The 20,664-nt window shown below is 41.3% G+C and overlaps 1 protein-coding gene across 4 annotated transcripts in view; it reads left to right on the top strand.

Annotated features, from left to right (window-relative positions):
* Positions 1-20,664, top strand: part of RGS7 (regulator of G-protein signaling 7) — a 264,344-nt gene that overhangs the window by 235,222 nt on the left and 8,458 nt on the right. For 2 of the 4 annotated variants that reach the window (XM_009329152.1, XM_009329153.1), the window contains one exon: positions 1,624-1,698. The exons of 1 other annotated variant lie outside the window; for it this stretch is intronic. In XM_009329152.1, the coding sequence (XP_009327427.1) occupies positions 1,624-1,698 (75 nt within the window). Of the gene's footprint in view, positions 1-764; positions 819-1,623; positions 1,699-20,664 lie in introns of those variants that run through there. One more of the 4 variants, XM_009329151.1, reaches the window with a different exon arrangement.

A 20,664-nucleotide genomic window follows, 5' to 3' on the forward strand; every position in this document is an offset into this window, starting at 1 on the left:
TGAATAGTTTTGAGTAGGCTAGGAATCTGACTTGAAAGACTGATCATGTCACACTTCTGCAAAAAGAGGCTCATGTCTTGGTATGTAATATTTGCTTAGAAAAATCCAGATTATGGAATGAGTTCTGAATAGACACAGCCCAGAGTATGTGGAGCAGCTTGTGCAATGCAGATTTCTATAATGATAAATAATTTCATTAGTGGGCTCTAAATAGCGATCTCCTAGAATCAACTGGGAGCCCTGTACCTGCAAAATCAGGGCCCCCATCGTTACCGGAACGAGCTAGTTATTAACACCGTAGCATTCTACTGTTTATAATGACAACCTAAAGATATATGAAAGTACTGTGTGATTTTGTTTTTTGTTCAATCATTGATTTCTGAAGATCCAATATAGAGAGAGATGTTGAAAATACCAGAAAGCTACAACTGTCCGTGTGAAGTCCTTAAGTTTGTGAATGTCAGTTCATTAACACAAGATGTGCACTTCATTATTTCTTTTTATTTTCAGTTTTTCTTTTAAAGCAAACAGGTTTGATCCCCATGAAAAATGATTTTGGTCAAATACTATATCTGCTTTGCCCATCCCCTGTTTTGCAGAGTCCCATTACAGCTTCATACCTGTGTTTGCTTCCTGATTTATACAAACTTTGTTTTGCAGTCCATTGTTTCATCAATCCTTCTTTTCTACTCCATTTTTTCTTGCTTTTCTTTTTTCCCTCCTTTTTCTTTTTGTTTCTTTTTTTTTTTTATTTTAAATTTAAGTTGGAAAACACTCTGGATCGTCGAACATCTTTTGAGAAATTCACACGCAATGTGGTAAGTTTGTTGCCTCGGAAGACTAGTAAACCTGATGGGACATCCTTCTCCCCTCCCCCTCACCGATCCCTGCTTTCCCTTTTTGCTTCTCTAACATGACAGTTAAAAGCGTATTTATCACTGTTTGTGAATTTTCCTAGGAATGACAGCTTTATAACGTGCTTTCATTACAACGCCTCCTCCCTAGTCCCTTTCCCACTGACCTCAATAGTCACACACAGAGGAACGGACCTTTGGGAGCCATGTTTTTTGCATTAGGAAGCATGACATTCTTCACTTTTTTTTTTTTTTTTTTTAATTGTAGTAAAGAATCTGTGAAAACCTACTTGATGTTGTTCCTTTTTCTGGTGCCTCCCAAAATACTAAGTCTGACACAGTTTGAATACATTGGATTTCCTTCCTGTCTCCTTTTTATTTTACTAAAAAAGAGTTTATCCCATTTTTTTTAATTTGGCACAGGGAAAAACAAACAGTAATAATTTCCCATCTTCCTTAATGTCTAGCACAGCTTCTTCAGGACCAAAGAATTCATGCTGATGATGTGCAAAGGTTTGATTGGGATTTCTTTTTGCTAATGGACTACAAGAACTGATTTTTTTTTAAATATATAATTTTCAAAAGATATTTCATGAAGGTGAAAAAATGAAGGCTGGTAAATTTGCTGTGGGCATTCTCTTGCCACCTGCCAAAAGATCCACTGATTTCCTGATATATGGGATTCTTTTTACTTATCCAGTTTCTTTGGATTTTTTTTTTAACATTGTGAAAGTTCAAACTAAAGCATTCAACGCATTTATTTTTGTAGGGCAGAAACATCCCTATTTTCCCATGCCATAAAAACTGTACACCAACACTGAGGGCGAGCACTAACCTGTTATGAAAAGAGGTAGAAAGATCTTGGATTATACTCAAGTTTGTCTGCATTGTCTGTTGAATTGTGCAGGTGACGCTGCTGTGTGTGCGTGTGCGTCCGTGGCTTTTTCTGTGACCTGGTTACTGGAGCTGTGTGCATTGAAATGAAAAATATGAGAGCTTTCAGCAAAGACCATGGTTTTTGTTTTTTAGTTTCTAGGGAAGGAGAAGCAGTTCTCAGAAACTGCCTCCTGTATAATGAGGCTCAAGAGTATTTCCTCAAGTATTTAAATATATATATACTTTCTAGTAATCAAAAAAAGAAACAAATGCAGTGAAAGAACAAACTTTTGTGAGGCTGTGGGAATATCTCACATGTTAAAACAAAACTGTAATTCTTTAACTACTTTCTTATAGGTAAAGGCTTCCTGTAATATGCTTTGAATCCACTGTAATCAGGAAGAAATTTGGATTCAATGGGACAAAGTCAGTAAAGGACACTAAAAAGTAAACAAACAGCCACAAAGGAAACTATCCCAATGTTTGAAACAAAAACCCCTATATTTTGCATGGTGGTGTTGCCATAGCATGTTGAAGTGTGATTTGTGTGTTGTCTAAGCAGGTTGATCTATAAAACAACATTCGACATGATAACATTATACATGATAATCACATGATGATTCCATAGGAAGTTCCATATTAATAAAAGAGCCTATGTTAATAAAAGAGACTGTAGAGAGTAGGTAGTACATCTGGGACCTCTGAGAGCCAGGCTTTTTCCCAGTCACAGTGCCTGGCAAGCTGCAATAACTACGTTCATTCATGGGAGCTTAAACAGCCCACAGATCAGGAATTGGCTGTGGTCAAGAGTATGTAAACGGGTGGCTATAAGGAGAGAAATAGCAAGCTGCAGACAGATGTGAGGAGAATATAGCACAAAAAGGGAAAAAGTAAAGACAGGCTGGGAGGCACTAAGGTGACTCTCTGATAATCCCTCTCAGAGCAGCGTTACTGATAAACCAGCAGTTCTGTGCACAAACACTGGAGCATTACGCCCTGCAGGTGTGCCCGATTTTCATCGTGCTAATCTCAGGGCAAAAGTACCAGAATAGCAGGATGCCAGAGATGCAAGGCAGGCCCAATAAACCAGCTGTGAGCTAGAAATAGGAATGAGGATTTCTGGATGTGAAGCGTTAGTAGAAGAGGGCAATTCTTTTTTCATGGAGCAAGCTATGAAATGAAAACTGTGGTTTTGCTTTTCCTCAAACTACTACCTGTGAATCCGGGTGGAGTCTGTCAAGTCGGGTCAGGTATGAAAGTAAAACATGTCACTGCTAGATCTATATTCTCTATTAGATTGGAAGTTCTGAGGCTTGCAAATTAATCCAGGATGTCAGGATGCTCAAGCGCAAACCTTTTCTCCAAGATGACTGAATTCACATCACCCACTGCCCCAGGACCCCTTGCCACCAGGCATCCTTGTCCTCCCGTTCTTGTTCTCGCTTATGATGAGTTTATAATATTTATCTACCTTGGTACAGTGGTTCCAACCAGCAGGGATGAGGGAAACGTTTCTTAGAATATCCTACGGTGTACTGATTAACTTGTTCAACTGTGAAGTGAGGGACTGTGGTCCCTCACTGTTCTTCTGATTAATACAGAAAATAGGTGTGAAACAGGTCTTCTACAACCTGGATAAATGCTGTCATCTCTGAATGATTTAGTAAGATGAAAATTACAGTTTTTCTTCTCCTCTGATGGTTTAGAAAATTTAGACTAATTTTCACTGGTTTTTTTCTCACTTATATCAAAGTGGGTTTGTACTGAACTAAATTAGACCTCAGTTTTTTCCATTTGAAGTGTTTACAAAAACCCCAGTAACCTTGGTTGTGTCTAGGGACTGAACCTGAGAAGATGACCTTGTAATTCATAACCTGATTTGTTAAGACGGAAACTATAAGAGGCTCCTGATCAGTGATGATTGAAAGTGGGTTATACGTGCTACAGAAAGCATTTGTTAAACTAGAAAGTTTAGAAACTTTGTAAGGACAATCCCTCTGTACTATTCCTTGAATTAAGTGGAAATAGCCACATATAATGGGTTGTTTTTCTAGTCTGATACGGAAAAAATAAAAGTGGAGCTATATACACAAAAAAAAACTAGACTCAGCTCTGCATTTCTTTGACACTGGAGAGTTTTCTTTCCAGAAAACTTTCAATAAGTTGGTGCACTTTATGAAAGCCCTAAATGCTCAGCTTAAAAACATTGACTACATAGCTTGCTCTGTAGATTTTATAGTGCAAAATTGCTAATGCGTTTGGCAGTCCACAACAGACAACATGAATAGTGTTAAACAGGTCTGCATTCATGTAAATATAGATGAAGTAATAGCAAACTGGCATTTGCTATATGTAATATTTATTACCGAACACTTTAGAGTTTGCCTCTGAGTAGTAAGCACAGCTATTCTTGGTTTGCCTCACTTATTCACGCTCCCAGTTATTGTGTGAAAATATGGAGTACGTACTCTTCAGCACTACTGGAATGATGCCATTGGATAAGTGCATTGCCTTGGAGTAACACTGGCAGCCACAAGTGTCACAGCTCTGACTCAGAGGCAGGGGCAGTGGTGGCAGTGTGCTCTGTGCTCCCCCCTGGCCAGCTCAGCCCCTCAGGTTTCTCTTTGGGAATAATTAAGGTCCAGTCGCCTGCAGCTCCCCAAGAAAGTGAGTAGGGAAGCTAAAGAAATAAGTCAGGGAACAGGAGAATCTCCTTGCTTGCTACAGTAGTAGAGAGAGGGAAATAATCTGTTTCTGTGGCATTTAAAAACTGAAATTCTTTTGAGGAATTTACATGGGGAAAAAAATCCATATTTAAAAAAAAAAAAAAAATCAGGAAACTTCCTCTACCTCAAGTACTAACATCTACGTTACAAAGAAAAAACCCAGGTGAATATGCACTGATAATGTTGATGGGAACAAAGAGGTCCTTTAAGGAAAACTTCTGTCTTTAATTTCTCATGTGCATGCGGGATTTGTGACAGTGGCAGACTGGTAGTCTGAGCAGGACACCTTTGTGAATGCTAGCCTGGTGCTTAGCTGTGATCACCAGTCTGGAAGCCTGAAACAAAGGGATCTCATTTACAGGGGAGTGGGCTAAATTCATTTCCACTCCATGCAAATTTTCTTGTCCCACCAGGAACCAAGTTAGCAGGGCAAGAAGGTGCAGTCTCCCTCCTCAGAGCTGCCTGGGGGGGAGACACTCCATCATCACGTGTTGGAGTCATGGCTTCAGACACCAGTGTCAGTGTTAGAGTTTCGTCCATTGCTGCCCAGTTATAGAGAAGGCAAAAAAATGTGCTTGTTGCGAGTTTGTGATGTTTTACGGAAATACAGCCAGTACAAAACAGGCCAAACTCAGTTCATATATTAAACTAGAGAGCCATCAGATGATAATTATCTTTACTCATAACCTCATAAACAAGACCCCATTTAATAACTCTGAGTTTAAAACCATTATATCTTACATTACCCATACCCTTTCCAGCTGTCTTCTCCCACTTAGCTGGAAGAACTTGCTGACCAGTGTCCTTTGATATCTTCTCCCTTCAAACCAGTAACATTAGACCATTTCATGCATGAGATGTAAAATGTGAAGGGCATTGAACACAGCACATTTTCACAGAGGCTCAGTCCAATGTCAGTTTACATGACATAGCAAATTGTGGTCTAGAGATGGAAATTAAAACTCATAAAAATAGCTTCCTCAGTTCTTATCAGTGGGGGATAGACTTTCTAGATGCTTAAACCAGTGTAATCTCTTTTTTGAGAAACAAGGCAGATAATATATCAATTTCATCTGTTAATCAGGGAACTTTTCTATATGAACAGGTAAAACTTACGTACACGAGGCCCTACTGTGCTAGACCAAAGGTCCCTCTAGCCCTGAAATCCATCCAAGGTCTATATTTTTCTCGAGCATAGCATTGTGAATGAGCTTCAATGCAGTATCAGCTGTAGGATCTCATGTTCAATGTACGATCATGGAAAAAATCCTACTTAGACTTTTGAATTTACTTACAGGTTATTCCTAAAATTTAAACCAAAAAAATAGCTAGTCAGAAAAAAAGTCACAAAGCTTTTTGTTTGACAAATACAAAACAATAATAAAAATAATAAGTACTTGTAGAAATGAAGGCTTTTTCTGTTTCAGGAAAGAGATGGCTTATCGATGTTTGACTAAAAAGAACTGATGAAATAATTGAAATTTTTAGTTTGGACTAATAATTAGTCCAAAAATCTAGTTTTAGGGTTTTGTTAGGAATGATGCCCAGGCTAATGAGGAAAATCCAAAAGAGCATCTGTAGGACACGCCAGCGAGGACTGGCCTCCTTGTCCGGTTCTACAGTGACTGGAGCTAAGCTGCTGCGCTCTGTGCTGGAAGAGAAGAGCTGAGGAGTAGCACTTGCACAGCCAGGTTCATGTAAGTGAGGAGCCAGCGCGTACTGTTCAGATATCAGGCCAGTGTCTGCCATTTCCCAGCTGACAAACATTTACCTGAGTCTTAAGCTGTTTGTGGGAATGAGAACTGCAGAGAGGTGTAGAAACCTGAGGGATCAGGCCTAGGACAAACATACTAAAAATATTTGTCTAGTGCATTGGTGCCTTGGAAAATCTTACCTGTTACCCCATACTTCAGATGGTTATTCAAGTTCAAAACACCCCATCTGCAAGAGTTTGTAGGTTAATCACAAATGAGAGCAGCTCATCAGTAAATGTAAAGATTAGTGTGAAAGGAGAAAGAAATGGGGAGTGTCACCTGGTTTGGAATGAGCCAAAATAGGAACGCAGTTGCTCAGCCGCTGCCTCCCATCTATGGACCACTCCAGGAAACAGTACGGCCCTAATGAGAAATTAACAGAGGACTGCAAATCCCCATGATGGGCAGAAGGATTTTCCTGCACATGCAATCACTTAGCGCTGCAGCTGTGCTGACAACTCGCGCCCCAAATTCAGTAAACGCTAACCTCCTCCCCTTCCTCAACATGTCTGAAAGAGAAAAACACCTTGCACGGGTGGCTGACAGCGGCGTCCCATGCTGCAGTGGAAATCGAAGCAGAATCCTGACCCCCTGAGCGGTGCTAAAGCAATTCCCCTGTGCTAGCGGAGGAAGTGCTGCCTAATCTTGGAAAGGGACTTACTGTTTCTGCTCCTGTGCCTCTCCAGATGTGCTTCTGTCAGGGGCTGTTTATATACCGGCTCTGTGTGTCACTTGGGAGCTTTCCCTGCCGATGCCCACCGAGCTGCCGGCGTGCTGCAGGTGTGTCGCACATGAGCAGATGGGGAACAGTGAGAACAAGGAGGGTCGATTCTCGCTCTGCATCTCATTTTGCTCACAGTGGGTTTCACACTGTTTCTCTGTTACCCGGTCAGATGCGTGGAGTTCTCATTTCTAGTTCTACCAGTATCGGTCCTGTGGAGTAGCACCTGCGCAGGCAATAAAGAAACATGAAAAAGGAGCCATTGAGGTTGCTTAGCAGAAAGGAAGAGAATTGATCTTCTAAAAGGAAAAGACCTGATCTTCCTCTACCATACGTTTCAGCTCCAGCCCCTATATAAATTTCATATTGATTTCTTATAAGCCACATATGTACTGAGGTTGTTCCTGACTTGTTTGCTGGATTATTTGAGGTGTTAGTGCCATGCTGCATGAATAGGTCAGTCAGCACATTTGTATTTAGCAGCTGATGCATCTGCACATGGTTTTGTAATTTTCGCCCTAAATTCTCTAAAAGTACAGTTGGAAGGACAACTCTATGTTAAACAGTTAGTGCACTAAGGAAGGGACTGAACACTGAGGCCAATTGATTTCGTATTCTTAGATGTACTTCTTCACTCCAACTGCTGTGCTGCCTCCTCATACTCCGACTCCCTTGTCAGGGTATGTGCGCAGGGTTTCATTTTGGCTTGTGTATTATTAATAAAATTGTTAAATAATTTCAATTCATATGTCCAAAGTGCACCAATACAGCCAAAAATCCTAATCCTGTTTAGAATTTGGCCGTATACTTCTAAATGTTGATGGCAAGAATATGTTGAAAATATTAAGGATCTCCTTTTCATTCTTCAGACAAACATCTACTACTTCTTCTGAATTTTTTTCCAATTGTTCTTTAAGCTCATTAGCACAGGAAACATTTTCCTATGTGTGATGACTCATATGCTACCTCAAAACTGGCCTGTTAAATGTAGTTTCCCAAATCAAAATTTGGCTTATGGAAACGCTATTAACATTGTAGCTGAAAGAAGTAGCTAGGCTCAGCTCTTAAATTATGACCACAAGGGATGATCCTTACATCAGTCTGTAAATTGAGTAAATCTGGAAATCTCCTAGAAGTGATAATTACGAAACCCTACCGTACAGAGCTAAAGTAAAAGTATACTCTGGAACAGAGTTTGAAAGAAATATTCTGTAAACTGGAAAATAACAAATCCCTGCAGATCTGAGTAAGAAGGTGGGATAATTCTGTATTTGGGGCTGCTATGGATTCTGTGTATTAAAAGCTTATTTTCCCAAACAGAGAACTAAGTATGCTTCAGAATAAACATGGAAGATCTCTTAAGGAGGGTGTATATTCTAAGCTGTCGCTTTTCCAACTATAAGATAAATTAGAACTACTAATACCTGGAAAAAGAGCATAAGTTGTTGTTGTTCAGATGGATACTTCGTATCTGTAAGAAGTGTAATATTCTCTGAGGCAGGGAGGGAGGTGGAGGAGAGGACTATCCGGAGAAATCCTGATCACTGTAGGGCTTAGGAGAAAAAGTACCCAAAGACCAGCAATATCCAGGGAGCAAGTGATGTAGACTACAAAAAAAATTTGTCATGGCAGCTCATGGTGTCTGTAGGGGAAAATTCAAACAATATGTAGAATAGAATTATACAAGTCAGGTCAACTAACTAATAACTAGTTTTTGGCCTGCTTTTAGGTCAAAACTTCCTAGTTTATGTGATGTCACAATTAATTCCTGAGATGCTAGAATTTGGTTATGGTACATCTAAAAATTCCAGGAAACTTACAACTCCTAAATAATCAATTGTTGCAGATAAGAATAAAAAATTGTCTCACAGATTTTTTCCCACAACAAGAGTTTGCACAGCTTCCAGTGCGGTATTGAGCAAATTGTTTTAATAACTAATAGAGAAGTCCTGGTTTAATTGTTTTAATTAACTAGTTTATGCAGTTGAGTACTAAAGGGAACTCATATGTATTTACAGAAAGTAGCCAGGCCAGTCGACCTGTAAAATTAAGCACAAATAACTTAATGAAAGGCAAAGATAAGCATATGCTCAATATTTTCTGAGATTATGCCCAAGGCTGACAATCATGAATCACCTAACAAACACTTAATTTTGGACAAGCTGTTTTAAATTGTATTCCAGTGCCACACAGCTGTTGAGACTTTTTTGACTATTTAACAAGAAAAGATGTCTTACTGTAACAGCTTACCTGTTTCATTAGAGGAAAACATAATTTAAGGCTTAACAAGTGTCAAGAAGCTGTGGATTTAATGTAGCTAGAAAGTGAAAGAGTTAAAGCTAGACACAGGGAAGAGAGCGTGCCAGAAAGGACACTTTCAGTCTTTCGAAGAAGCGAGTATTAATACTGTCAGGTGATATGGTGAACCTCACGGATGAGCAGTCTAACCCAAGGTTGCAGATCACGAGCTCCCTTCAAAATTATATTGTAGGGGAAATATTCATCCTAACTTGTTCAACTTGTATTTCAGAGCACAAAGAATAAAATAGTTATTCTTCCTTTCGTGAAGACCCACCCTGATGTATTGCATTTGAGCAAATGCTTGAAACCAACTTGCAGATCCCTGCGAGCATAAATTTAATTGATAATGACAATAGATATTAAATTGTGTAACTCCACTGAGTTATAATACAGCAGATGACTTAACAACTCATTGATATGGCAGAATAAGTTCATTTGCCAGTTACTGCAGAAAATGTAGCATCTCTCCATAGTTACAGTATTTCTTACTGTAGTCTCCTTGAAATTAGTTTGATTTTTCTGAGTTGTGCACTTAAAATGAACAAAATGATAAATGTAAATATTAAATATCTAACTGGAGAGTTAGACAGAGCCACTTTCTATTTAATGTTTTGTGATCTATTTGTGTTACATTATCTGGGTATGGCTGTGGTATTTTGAGGAGTGATGTAGGCTTGCTGTGCCAGCTCTGCCTCCGTTGGATCAGAGCCACGGTAGGATGGCCCTAGGAGAGCTAACTCCTTTAATGTGGCCTTAGGAGAGCTAATTCCTGTTACGTGGTTTCATGGCTTTTGTCTGGCTCAGGTAAAGCTCAAATCTGCCTGAAATATACCATGGTGACATACCTTACACCACCCTCTTCGTGCTGTAGACCTAACTCTTCTGGGACAGTCATTATAACTTATTAAAAGAACTTGCTAAAAAACTGAAACTGCATCCTTGCAACAGGAGGAACGATGAGGAAAATAACAATGTGGAAATCCAAACACCTTCAAAGCAGTGTTACGCAGTCACATGTAATATACCTGACCAGTGTTCCTTATAAATAGTAAATACGGTCTCACCAAACCGATAGCTGCGCTCATGAAAAAGCTGCTTTCCTGCCTATATGCAATCCGCCTCTTACCTTCTTACCTTAACTTTAAAGAAGCTTTTTGTCTTCTGTGACAGAGCTACCGCAGTTTACACATTCATCTTTGTAGCGCAAGGCACTCTCACTTGTAGTAGCCTTCTTCAAGTTCTGGGTATGACCGACAGCAAAAAACCTCAGCATTAGTTTGTCATCAGCCAAAACCAACCTCAATCAAAATGGCCTTAACATTTGCTGGCTTATTCTGTGAAACAATCTGGCTGGCTGGCAGTGCAGGTGTTTAAGTGTAAGGGCTTCCTGTGGTTTAAGATTTGACAGACTCCAGTTGGTGCCCGTAGTTATTTGACAGTGATGTGGCAACACTAAGTGGTTGCTGATGAACAGGTTTGCAGTGATCATGCCTCTGTTTTCTGTTTTTGTTTTTTGTTTTTATCTTTTCCTCAGGGGAAATCGCTCACATCAAAGAGGTTAACCAGTCTAGTGCAGTCCTACTAAAAGGATCACCTTGTAGCATGGAAGCAGACTCAAATCATTATACATACTTTGTAGCTCACTGATTGCCTGACTCAGAGGACAGTAGAACAAGATGTTGCATGAGCAAGGACCTGACTTGTTTTCTTTTGTGTATACTAAGGCATTACAGACTCCGAGGGACTCTCTAGCCTTTCGATGCCTCCATTTCGAAAACTGTCTGCTCACTTCCTCCTTCATATCAAGCTGGATCTGTGTCTTTTTATTTTCTGCAAGCTCAAGTACAGTGAAAAAAAAGCTTCTGCTAGGCACAGTTTATTAAAAAAATACGTCAATCAAAAACTGGAAGAAATGTAAAAAATGCATATATTAATAAATATACATATGGCATCACATTTATTGCACAATAAATTAGCACAGAAGGTTTCATTTCACTGATGTATTCACATTGAGAAAGAAAGCCTGTGTCTTTGTCTGTTGTCTGTATATTCTCTGTTAATGTTTCTTGCATTTATTTTTATACCATATTTGAAAAAGAACACCTTTTACTCCAGATGTATTAAAGTTGATCCTTTCTCTGTAAATTTGTGTATGTTTATATTGTTGTTTTATCTTTCATTAAAAGATGCAGAATCTCTTTCCTTTGGGAAGTTTGAGATTTTAATATTGAATCTGAAGATTAGTCAAGAGCAAAATCATCCCCAAAAGTTACACACCTTGTGCTTTCTAAAAAATGACATGAAATGGCATTTTCTTTCTCTCAGTGACACCTAATCAAACACACTTTATTGATAATCATTTACTTTTTATTTTCTTTTTATCAAGCTAGCAGCAGAGGGACCTTTCCAGCTTGCTCATCATCACATAAGCAAACCTTTCTTGAAGCTAGACCTGTTCTCTAATAGCGCAGCCTGCACAGTGATTCAGTCGCTACCCAAGACCGGATCGACTGAACTGCATTTCCGTAGGAACGGACATGAACAAAGCTGGCTGAGGACACAAGTGTATGCTTGCTAAATAGGAAGGACAGTGTTTCTTTCTCCCTGCTGTCACTTGTGATACAATGCAACATTTTAAGCTGAAAAGGTAGTGGTTTGGGAGTGCTAAGTATACTGTCTGTAGAGCAAACCTCGAGTAGTAACGCAGGAGGCGGTCATTTTAATTCAAGGGCTCTATTCAGGCGTGCTGTTGTATGTCTACTGCTGAGATTACTCACACAGAGACCTATTGACAGGTTTATGAGAGCATGTAGATGTTGCCCATGAGACAGCAGATGTGGAGCTTCCGAAGCTAAACTGAGCTGGAACCAGAAATCTCTGCTTGGCCTAAGAAACAGCACTTTTGATTGACAGGGATGACGTAAGGATGGTAGGCAGAATCTCTGAGTAGAAAAGCGATGATGGGAACTAAGTCAAATGACAAAATGCTGATACCTCCAGGGCATCGTAGGGTGCGTAGGACAAACAAGCCTTTTTAGCAGTGCACAGGATAGACTCAGGACAGCCAACTCTAGTACCATCTGTCATACTGACTTTGGTTTGATATTGAGAAACAGGAATCTTGTTTCAAAGGGACTACCAAACCTAAAAATGCACACCCTCCCACGCACATACACGAAGTGGGACAGTCATAGACACAATCAGGCAATAAATTTGAATACATTAATGCTAGAGTCATCTCATTTAACATCAGATACCTACCTGAGTTGTGGCCGCTAGGGACAGGGCTCCTGCACAGAGCAGCTGTGGGCCGAAGGGAGCTGGGCTGCCTTCTGCAGGGAGCGCTCGCTTCTCCACTGAGCGCTCGCTTCTTCACTGGCTCTGTCAGTAGCCTGGTGCAGCCGTAGCCCTGACTGCAGCATCTCTGAAGAGGTAGTCTAAATGAACCCAGGACAAAATGCATTAGAAATCACCACGAATGGCTGTTCCCAGGTTTTGCTCAGTTGGGGTTTCTGGAAGTTTGGGATTTTTGTTTGTTCTTTGTTTTCACATGCCACTGTGTTTCTGGTTTCTAGCTAGGATGATAATCACTGCTTTAAACTGTCTCAGTTTTTGTTAGTACAATTCTACTAAGCTTTTATCAGAAAACACTGGAAATGCCTCATGAGAGCTTGATTTTATCTAGAGCTCCATCTAGGTCAACTCAAAATAGTCACAGTCTAGAGAGGCCAGATGAATTTTAATAAATAGCCACATTGAACCCCAGATCTTAAACTCTGAGATTTAATTTTCCTTTACCACAGAAATGCGAGCTCTGAGGCATGAACTTGGGGCCAGGCAATCGACAGAAATTTGAGCTTTGTTTCCCTTCTTAGTGCCAAATAGAGATATTTATTTCCAAACTCCTGCTGCCACCAATTGCATCAGCTGGTATATTGCCTGCTTTGCCTTAGGACTTAACTAATTAGATACCAGCGTCTGCTTTGAAGAATCACTCGCTTCAGATAACTAATGTTTCAAATTCGTGCATTAGGTATTTCATGCAACTTTACCCTAAGAAATTTTTTTTTTTTTCAAATCACTTTGCAGCACCAACTGGCCGATAAAAAGATGTGGAGCATTTGTATTCCTGAACCCATTTTGTACTTATTCTAGTTCTTTCCTTTCAATAAATATGAAGTCTCTATTGAATGGCTGTCTTACCCTGTATTTGCATAGGATTTAACACAATGTCTGTAAAGTTAAAATATGCATTACTAATAAAGATTTCAAAGTAGTCAGGGAGCTGTATTAAGGTTTCATTCGAGCTTAGTTTCAAGTGATGCAATTCCACTGTTACACGTGAGTGAATTTGGACCAAACAATGTAGCCTACAAGCAGATGATTTTTAAAGGGTTTGTCTGCAATCTTCTGATACTTCACCTGATCACTGTCATCTGGCAGTGATACAATACTGGGACTGGAAACCCCAAGTAGGCACAAACTTCCTTTTACTCCCCCACAGAGAAAAGTTAAAAGTTTGTTTCCAAATTTGTATGAAGATCCTCTTCCAAGAATTAAGATTTACTCAGATTAAGGCATGGTTGTACAACCACCAAACAGCTGAAGTATGACTTTGGTTACACAGTGTTATACCCGTTAGGAGTTTCAGTGAGGCCACGAGTCTGCTGAGGAAAAAAGGACTGAGAGAGAAACCCAATCTGAAGGGACCACATTTCTTGTCTCCTGGGGAAGAGCCATCAATCAGTGCCTCATGGCTCTGCCGAGGAAGCTGAAAGCACCCTCCGTTGGGGGATATTAATTGTAATATTCATTAAAATGACCCCTTAGAGCTGGGAACTTCCATCTGAGAGTTGGGGTTCATCAGAGAGTCTCTTTCCTCATGCCTCCTTGTGCATAAAACAGCTCTTAAGCCTACAGGGGAAAGAAGTGTTCGCTGGTGCTGCTGCACCCTTGAGACAGTTTTCTGCTCCCAGACCAGCCTGGGAAGGAAAATGGCAGGTGGGAGAGACGGGGGCTTCCCTGGCACCTACCTGACAACAGCAAAATATTCACCCATTCTTCTGTAAGGTGCAATTAAAAACTGTCCTTCAACCCTATAAAACCAAAGAGGGAGGAAAAAGGCCTTAAGCAGTGACAAGAGAAATTGCAAAATGCTGAGCTGAAAGAGTAGTGGAGACTGGCCAAAAATTAATGAGCTGAAGGCGAATACAGGAGTAAGAAATGGGAATGAATTGTGGTGACCAGAACAGAACCGATAAGGGAGGAGAACTGGGGAACTGAGTAATTAAGAGCAAGAGAGGCTGAATGCAGCTGGTGGATTGCCAGTCTGTTGGCCACAGCCGTGCAGAGTTGGAATCAAAACCCCAAAAATCAGACAAGATAGCTGTGGTTCACCCTTTAAAACCCAACAATGATATTTTTTCAGCTAGAAAGCAATTAATACCAAATAGCTAGAATTGCTTTTTTCAAATTGCACCCCTAATATTGGTTGAAATCATGAGACATAAATGCCAAAGAGTTTCCCAAGAAATAACAAATAGGAGGGCAAAAACCAGTTCCAGAAAATGAGATCTGTAGGAGTGCATTTAGGATGTTCAGTTATTTAAAAAAAAGAAATAAAGCCAAAGGAGACAACTAAAGTGAGGGAAGGCTGTTTTCTTTAAGTAACTGGAATGAGGAGTTGGGAATGGCCAGTGATTTATTTGCGGCTCTTCTAATTATTTATCTTTATGCCAAGTGATTAACAGCTGTTTGAATTTAGATTTTTAAATTACCATATTTTTAATGCCTCTTCTAGCTAGAGATGTTGTGCATAGAACTAACACTGGACTTATTAACTTAGGTGCATAAAACACAGGAATTTTGCTAAGAGAAAGTTAATAGCTATAGGGACCTATATAAAATAAGATTTTAATCCCAAGATGTTCAAGGGAAATTATCGACAATTTCTTTGAACTTATTCTGTGTCCACAATTCATTTAAGCAAGAGTTACTAAGTGGTTGTGAATCATAGCAATCTGCCTTTTGATCTGACTGTGCTGAACAGATTAATGCTTTGTCTGCTGTGAGTTGAAGGTAGGCTGAAGTCCCAATATCAAAGAGGCGGAGGAGAAGAGGGGATGATCTCTCTGAGCCAGGGCTGCCCCTCCTCGTGCTGTTCCGGACTCTTGAGTCCTCAAGTGACATGTGTACAAATAAATGGGTTTTGTTTGTACAGACATTGGCTTGAGGGCTGCAGAGTCTCTCCAGACAGTCATTATCGCTGCCACTACGAAGTTTTTTTCCTAATATCTAAACTAAATCTTCTTTGCTTCAATTTATCTCTTTATTTTTGACCAGGCTGCTACAATCACTATAATAAAATGTTCCCTACCTTTTTGCTCAAATACGTAATGGCCATTGCAATGTTACAGCCTCCTTTCATTTTCTTACTGGTGTTTTCTGGTGTTGAGTGACTTCATCGTTCTCCTCTGGCCTGGGGGGGTGTTACAGCTTTCTTGGAGGACAGTGCCCAGAGCAGGCTGCAGGGCTCCCACCCAGGTTTTATGGGAGGAGGGCAGAGGATTACTGTTGTACTTCTCTCTGTACACAAAACTGCGGGGCTTGCCCTTTTTGCAGTAGATGGCCGCTACTGAATTGTGCCAGGTTATGTGGCACGGTGATGCTCAGATCCTTTGCAGTAAAACATAGATGGTTGTTCCCCTTTGTGTGCAGCTGACTCTTCTTGGGTCAGTAAGATGTCTTCAGTTGTCCATTGAGTAGCATCCTTATTTTTCAGACCATCTTTCTCTTTTCCCAAGGTCACTTTTCTTTTTTGATTCTAACCTGTGAAATACTTGTAGTCCTTTTACCTGAGGGTATCTTTACGTGTGGGTGAGAGTGAGGAGTCTGCTGGCCCGATTCTTTAACACAAACGCATGAATGAGAGTGAGGAGCATCATCACTATTTGCCATAAGGGATCTGTATGTGTAAATTGTTAAGAGAAATTGCCGTGACAATAAACTCTGAGAACCTGCTCAAATGCTAGGTGATAGTCCTTATTTACAAGTGTGGACCTGGACACTAAATATCAAACAATATTAAGACACAATTGTAAATGTTACCTTGTTAGTGGCATTTGCACAATTTTTATTGTACTTTTTCTTCGCTCCCAAAATATATTCTGCTGCATTCACCTTCATTGGCTCTTTTTTTGATTTGGCTAGATTTTGAAATGTCTCATTAAATTCATCACAGATGTCAGCTTTCAAAAGAGATACTATTTACCACCCTTCCTCTTAACCTTGCGGCTGCTTCTTCCGCATGTGTATCACATAAATAAGGCATTTCTTTATTCATATACCTTTCCTATCCACCTCTTTATTCCGTTACCCCTTTCCTTTTTAAAAGATGTGTGGTAATGTCGTATTCAATATAACTTACTTTGCTACCTTTTTGCTTAGAGGAATGTATAACCTGAAATCTATGACCTTTTTTGAGTTCCTCTCTTCTGATGCACTGTTCTTTATAGAACTCGTCTTTTCTTATAGACTCTTTCTTTTCTCCCCCTCCCCCTCAGTAACATCTCTTTTAGGATTCTCCGTCTTTTATGGTGCTTTTCCTTTGTTCCTCTGATCCTCGTTCCATTGATCCCTCCCGCATGTTCCTACGGTGCCCGCTAATGCTCTTTACACTTACCTCCTCTGTTTTATCTTTCTTGGAATTGAAAGAAATTACAAGAAAAAAAAATAGAAAGCATTAAAGGAAAGGCAGGCCAGCACTAGGGCCAGGGCTGATCCAGATGCAGAATGTGCCTCTGACTGTGGCCTGATCTCAGGGGACCGTCCTGCCCCGGGACCCTGCCTTTCCCTTTCCTGACTGCTCCCACCAGCTCTCCTCCAGCCACTGCTGCCCCAAACTCCCCTCTCTTTGAGATGTTGGTGGGGATTCAGACATTACCACACAAAGGCATTTTTAAACACCTAACGTACTTCCCTAAGGTCCTCTGTGCATCAGCCCCTCTCTTCATAAAATCTTTACTTTGACTGGCAGCGGGGTTAAGGTATCCATTCAAAAGCTAGCCTGGCATGCCATGGTATGGCAACAGGACAGAGCGGCTGTTAGTAACGTTACCACCTTGGTTTAAACTGCTCTCCAAATCTCTCCATAAAGCCAGGCTCCCGCACCTCACCGGGACCCCCCTGACCTGTCTGGATGTCTGTGCAGGAGCATGAACCTGCCAAAACAGAAATGGAGACCTGGAGCATCCGACCTTTCCTTTCTTCTAAATAAACTTAGCCCCAGTGCCCAAGCTAATGTTGGTAAACAGCATATAAATGCCATATGTGACCAGGGCAGGCTTACAGGGACCAGGAAGACCACTGGTGGGGATGGTGAGAGGCAGCTGAGGAGCCACCAGCAGAGCTCCAAGCTGATGGAGAAGGGGCGTGGGGCCATGTCCTGGGGAGGAGTGTGCCTGTTCAGGGGTGCCGTTACATGGTGGGGACATCCCTCCTCACCTGGTGGGGAGGTGTCGCTGGGGACCTCAGGAGGTAGGAGGGAGGTGAGTTATTCATTAGCTTAGGTGCATTGAACAGAGACGGGCAAAAGGAAGCCTGGGTGTGTGACTCCCCTGGTGCCCAGGGCTGGGGGAAGGAAGCGGGCAGGTACTCATGTCATTCACTGCAGGCATTGCAATTCAAAATAAATTGGGAGCTTGAGTTTCTTTCATGGTAACAGCGAGGTGAGGGAGTCCACAAAGTGATGCAGAGTGTCTCGGCCTCTTATCGAAGAAAGTGTCTGTGGGAGGCAGGAAGGAAGATTAAAGCCCAAGACTAGGAAATATTTCTAAGTCCTGGTCCATACTAGTCTGGGAGGTAGCTCCAGTGAAGCCAATGAACAGGTCTATGGAAGCTCATGTTGTACCTAAATCACAGATAAAGTTTTTTTGAGGAGGGGGCATAAATGTGGAATTTCATCAATGGGTAGACTTTATTTTAAATGGTCTGGACACTAGCAGCAAAGTAAACTGCTGAAGATACAGTGCAGACAATTAGATAGTGCTCAGTTAATGAAGGAATTGGTTTCCAGAAAGTCAGTTTTAGGGAACAGTTAAGTTCGTAATCCCTAAGACAGTTTGGGTTGCTCCATTTCTCCTTCCTCCACCCCACCTGAAGTACTTCAGCAACCTTGCTGGGTCCCTGACTAGCAGGGCCTTGCCTAATCTTTCTTCTCTTGCTTCCCTTCTCAGTCATTTTCCTCATCCTTTTCTGTCTCTGTTGAAAACCCCAGGCATGAGGGAGTAACTGCAGCTGCTCTCCCACCTGTGCATTTGTGTGCAGGGGGGGATTTTCACGTCTATCTTTATTTTCTTCCTGTAATGAGAACACTTGAAATGTCAGACTTCTATTTTGTTCCAAAAGGCTTCTTCCCAGTGCAATTCCTGTCATACAGACCCATATAATCTACTTCTTCTGTATACTTGTGTATTATCGACATTCAGACATTTTATTGGGAAAAAATAGCAACACCAAAACCAAACAAACAAAAAAAAACCCATGGAAGATCGGAATTTTAGGTATTTCTTCTGCTGTTGGTCAGAGCTGAGTGGAAAAACAGACAAACAAATTGACCGCTACTCTCTGCTCGAACCCCATCGCCGTGTTAAAACTGCACTTTGGGATTCCCATCTGCAAGGAGCACTGAGCGTCTGCTGACCTTTCAGTGCCTCTGTTGGTGTCTCCCACTGTTTCTTCCTGCCCCAAACTCCCAGTGTACTTCCGCTGAAATCAGAGATGTGAAACCTGTAAGACTGACTTTAAAGCATCGTTACCCTTTGCTCAGCAGGTACGATTGTGCTTGCTAGCTGGATATCAGTTGTGGTACCTTTTTGGTACAGTAGGGTGGGGTTGGGGTTTTTTTTTTTTTGAAAGATGGTTTGGACAACTCCTGCCACTCCTCCTGCCCCAGACCACACCATGTGCTGGGGATGCACCTTTGTCTCTAGATAGCTTTTGAAGGCAACCTCTTTCCACCAACAGCATGGACTAGGGAGAGTGGCTTTGATCACTTTGTGTCTTTTAATGAGAAAGAAAAAACCAAGGGTTTGGAGGCCGTAAGACATTGAGGAATAAGAGAGGGGGAGAGAGAGAGAGAGAGGAAGGAGTAATAAAAATAAAAAAGAGCATAAAAATAACAGCTGAGATAGTGACATCAAGGCCCACCATCCGCCTGTCATTATGGCTATCACTTAATTTCTGTATCCTGAGAGCACTCACGGATGGCTGCCGACCTCCTGCTCTGTGTGTTTAATGCTGTGACCAGTGAAGCATCAGGAGTAAGCAGAAGAGGAGCAAGAGACCACAGGACACACGTGTGTTTGGTGGCACTGTCTGACCTGCGGCTCAGCAGTGGATAATAAAAGGCTGAGCATTAGGAAGACAGGAGGACATTGATCTACGTACCCTTCAAACCACTTAGAGCCCGCTGCTTTTATTTTTCATCTAAATGAAGATTTTGAATGTGCTGCCCCAATTGCACTGTGTAAAAAAAAGAAGACGAGAAAGAGGAAAAAGCCTTTCCATGCCCAACGTGGTGAAGAAGTCTAATGCTGCCTGTAGAAGCCGCGTCCTTTTCCAGTTCCTGAAGCTCCTGCACCAGGATGGAGCTCATTACTGCTCATTACTGAGGCCTCGCAGTCTTGGGCATGCAGCAGCAGCGGCGGCTGCCTCCTTGTTCTTGCTCTGCCAGAGAAAAGCTGCCTGCAGCGGTCAGCATCAGTCCTTCATGTAATGCAGAAATGGCTTCTTTTAACAGCTCTCTCGCCTGGATACTCTTACTTTCCGTTTATTGGTACTGACACAGCAGCACCAGCATGGCCAGTGTATCAGCGCTGATCTGGTACAGTACTGCCATAATTTTAGTTCTGCTAAGGAAAAATGTGTAATCTGACTTGTGTAACGCTGAATATGAAAAATATTAATTATAGAAATTTATTGGATGGGACATTTTTGGTATTCGCTATAGGCCATTATTTGAGAAATCTAAATAGAGCATAAAATCAGAAACAAAGGAAGGAAGTCAAAACAATTTTCTTTACCATAGTAAAGCAAACTAGTTTGGTGTTATCAAAAGTTTTTCTTCCTCCCCCCTCCCCAATAGTTCTGAAGTGATCATATGCCTCTTCTTTATATTTGCTTTCCCCCCCCGGTTGAGTCTTGCTGGTTTATGCGCTGAGAACCGGTATTCATAGGAAAGAAAGAAAACCGATTTGATTTTCCTCCTCTAAACCCTCAGCTACGGTGATGTTAGAAGTCGCTGGGCAGCAACCGCAAGTTTTGCTTCCAACATTAGCCACCAAAAACCGTGCCAGATGCGTGCAGCACAGACGCCCCTTAACGCCTGCTCCCCGCGCCGCCGGCAGCCGGAGCGCTGCCCTCGCCGGGGCGCG

Source organism: Pygoscelis adeliae, unplaced genomic scaffold (genome assembly GCF_000699105.1).
Source record: "Pygoscelis adeliae isolate BGI_AS28 unplaced genomic scaffold, ASM69910v1 Scaffold77, whole genome shotgun sequence".
In the NCBI taxonomy this organism is placed as follows: Eukaryota; Metazoa; Chordata; class Aves; order Sphenisciformes; family Spheniscidae; genus Pygoscelis; species Pygoscelis adeliae.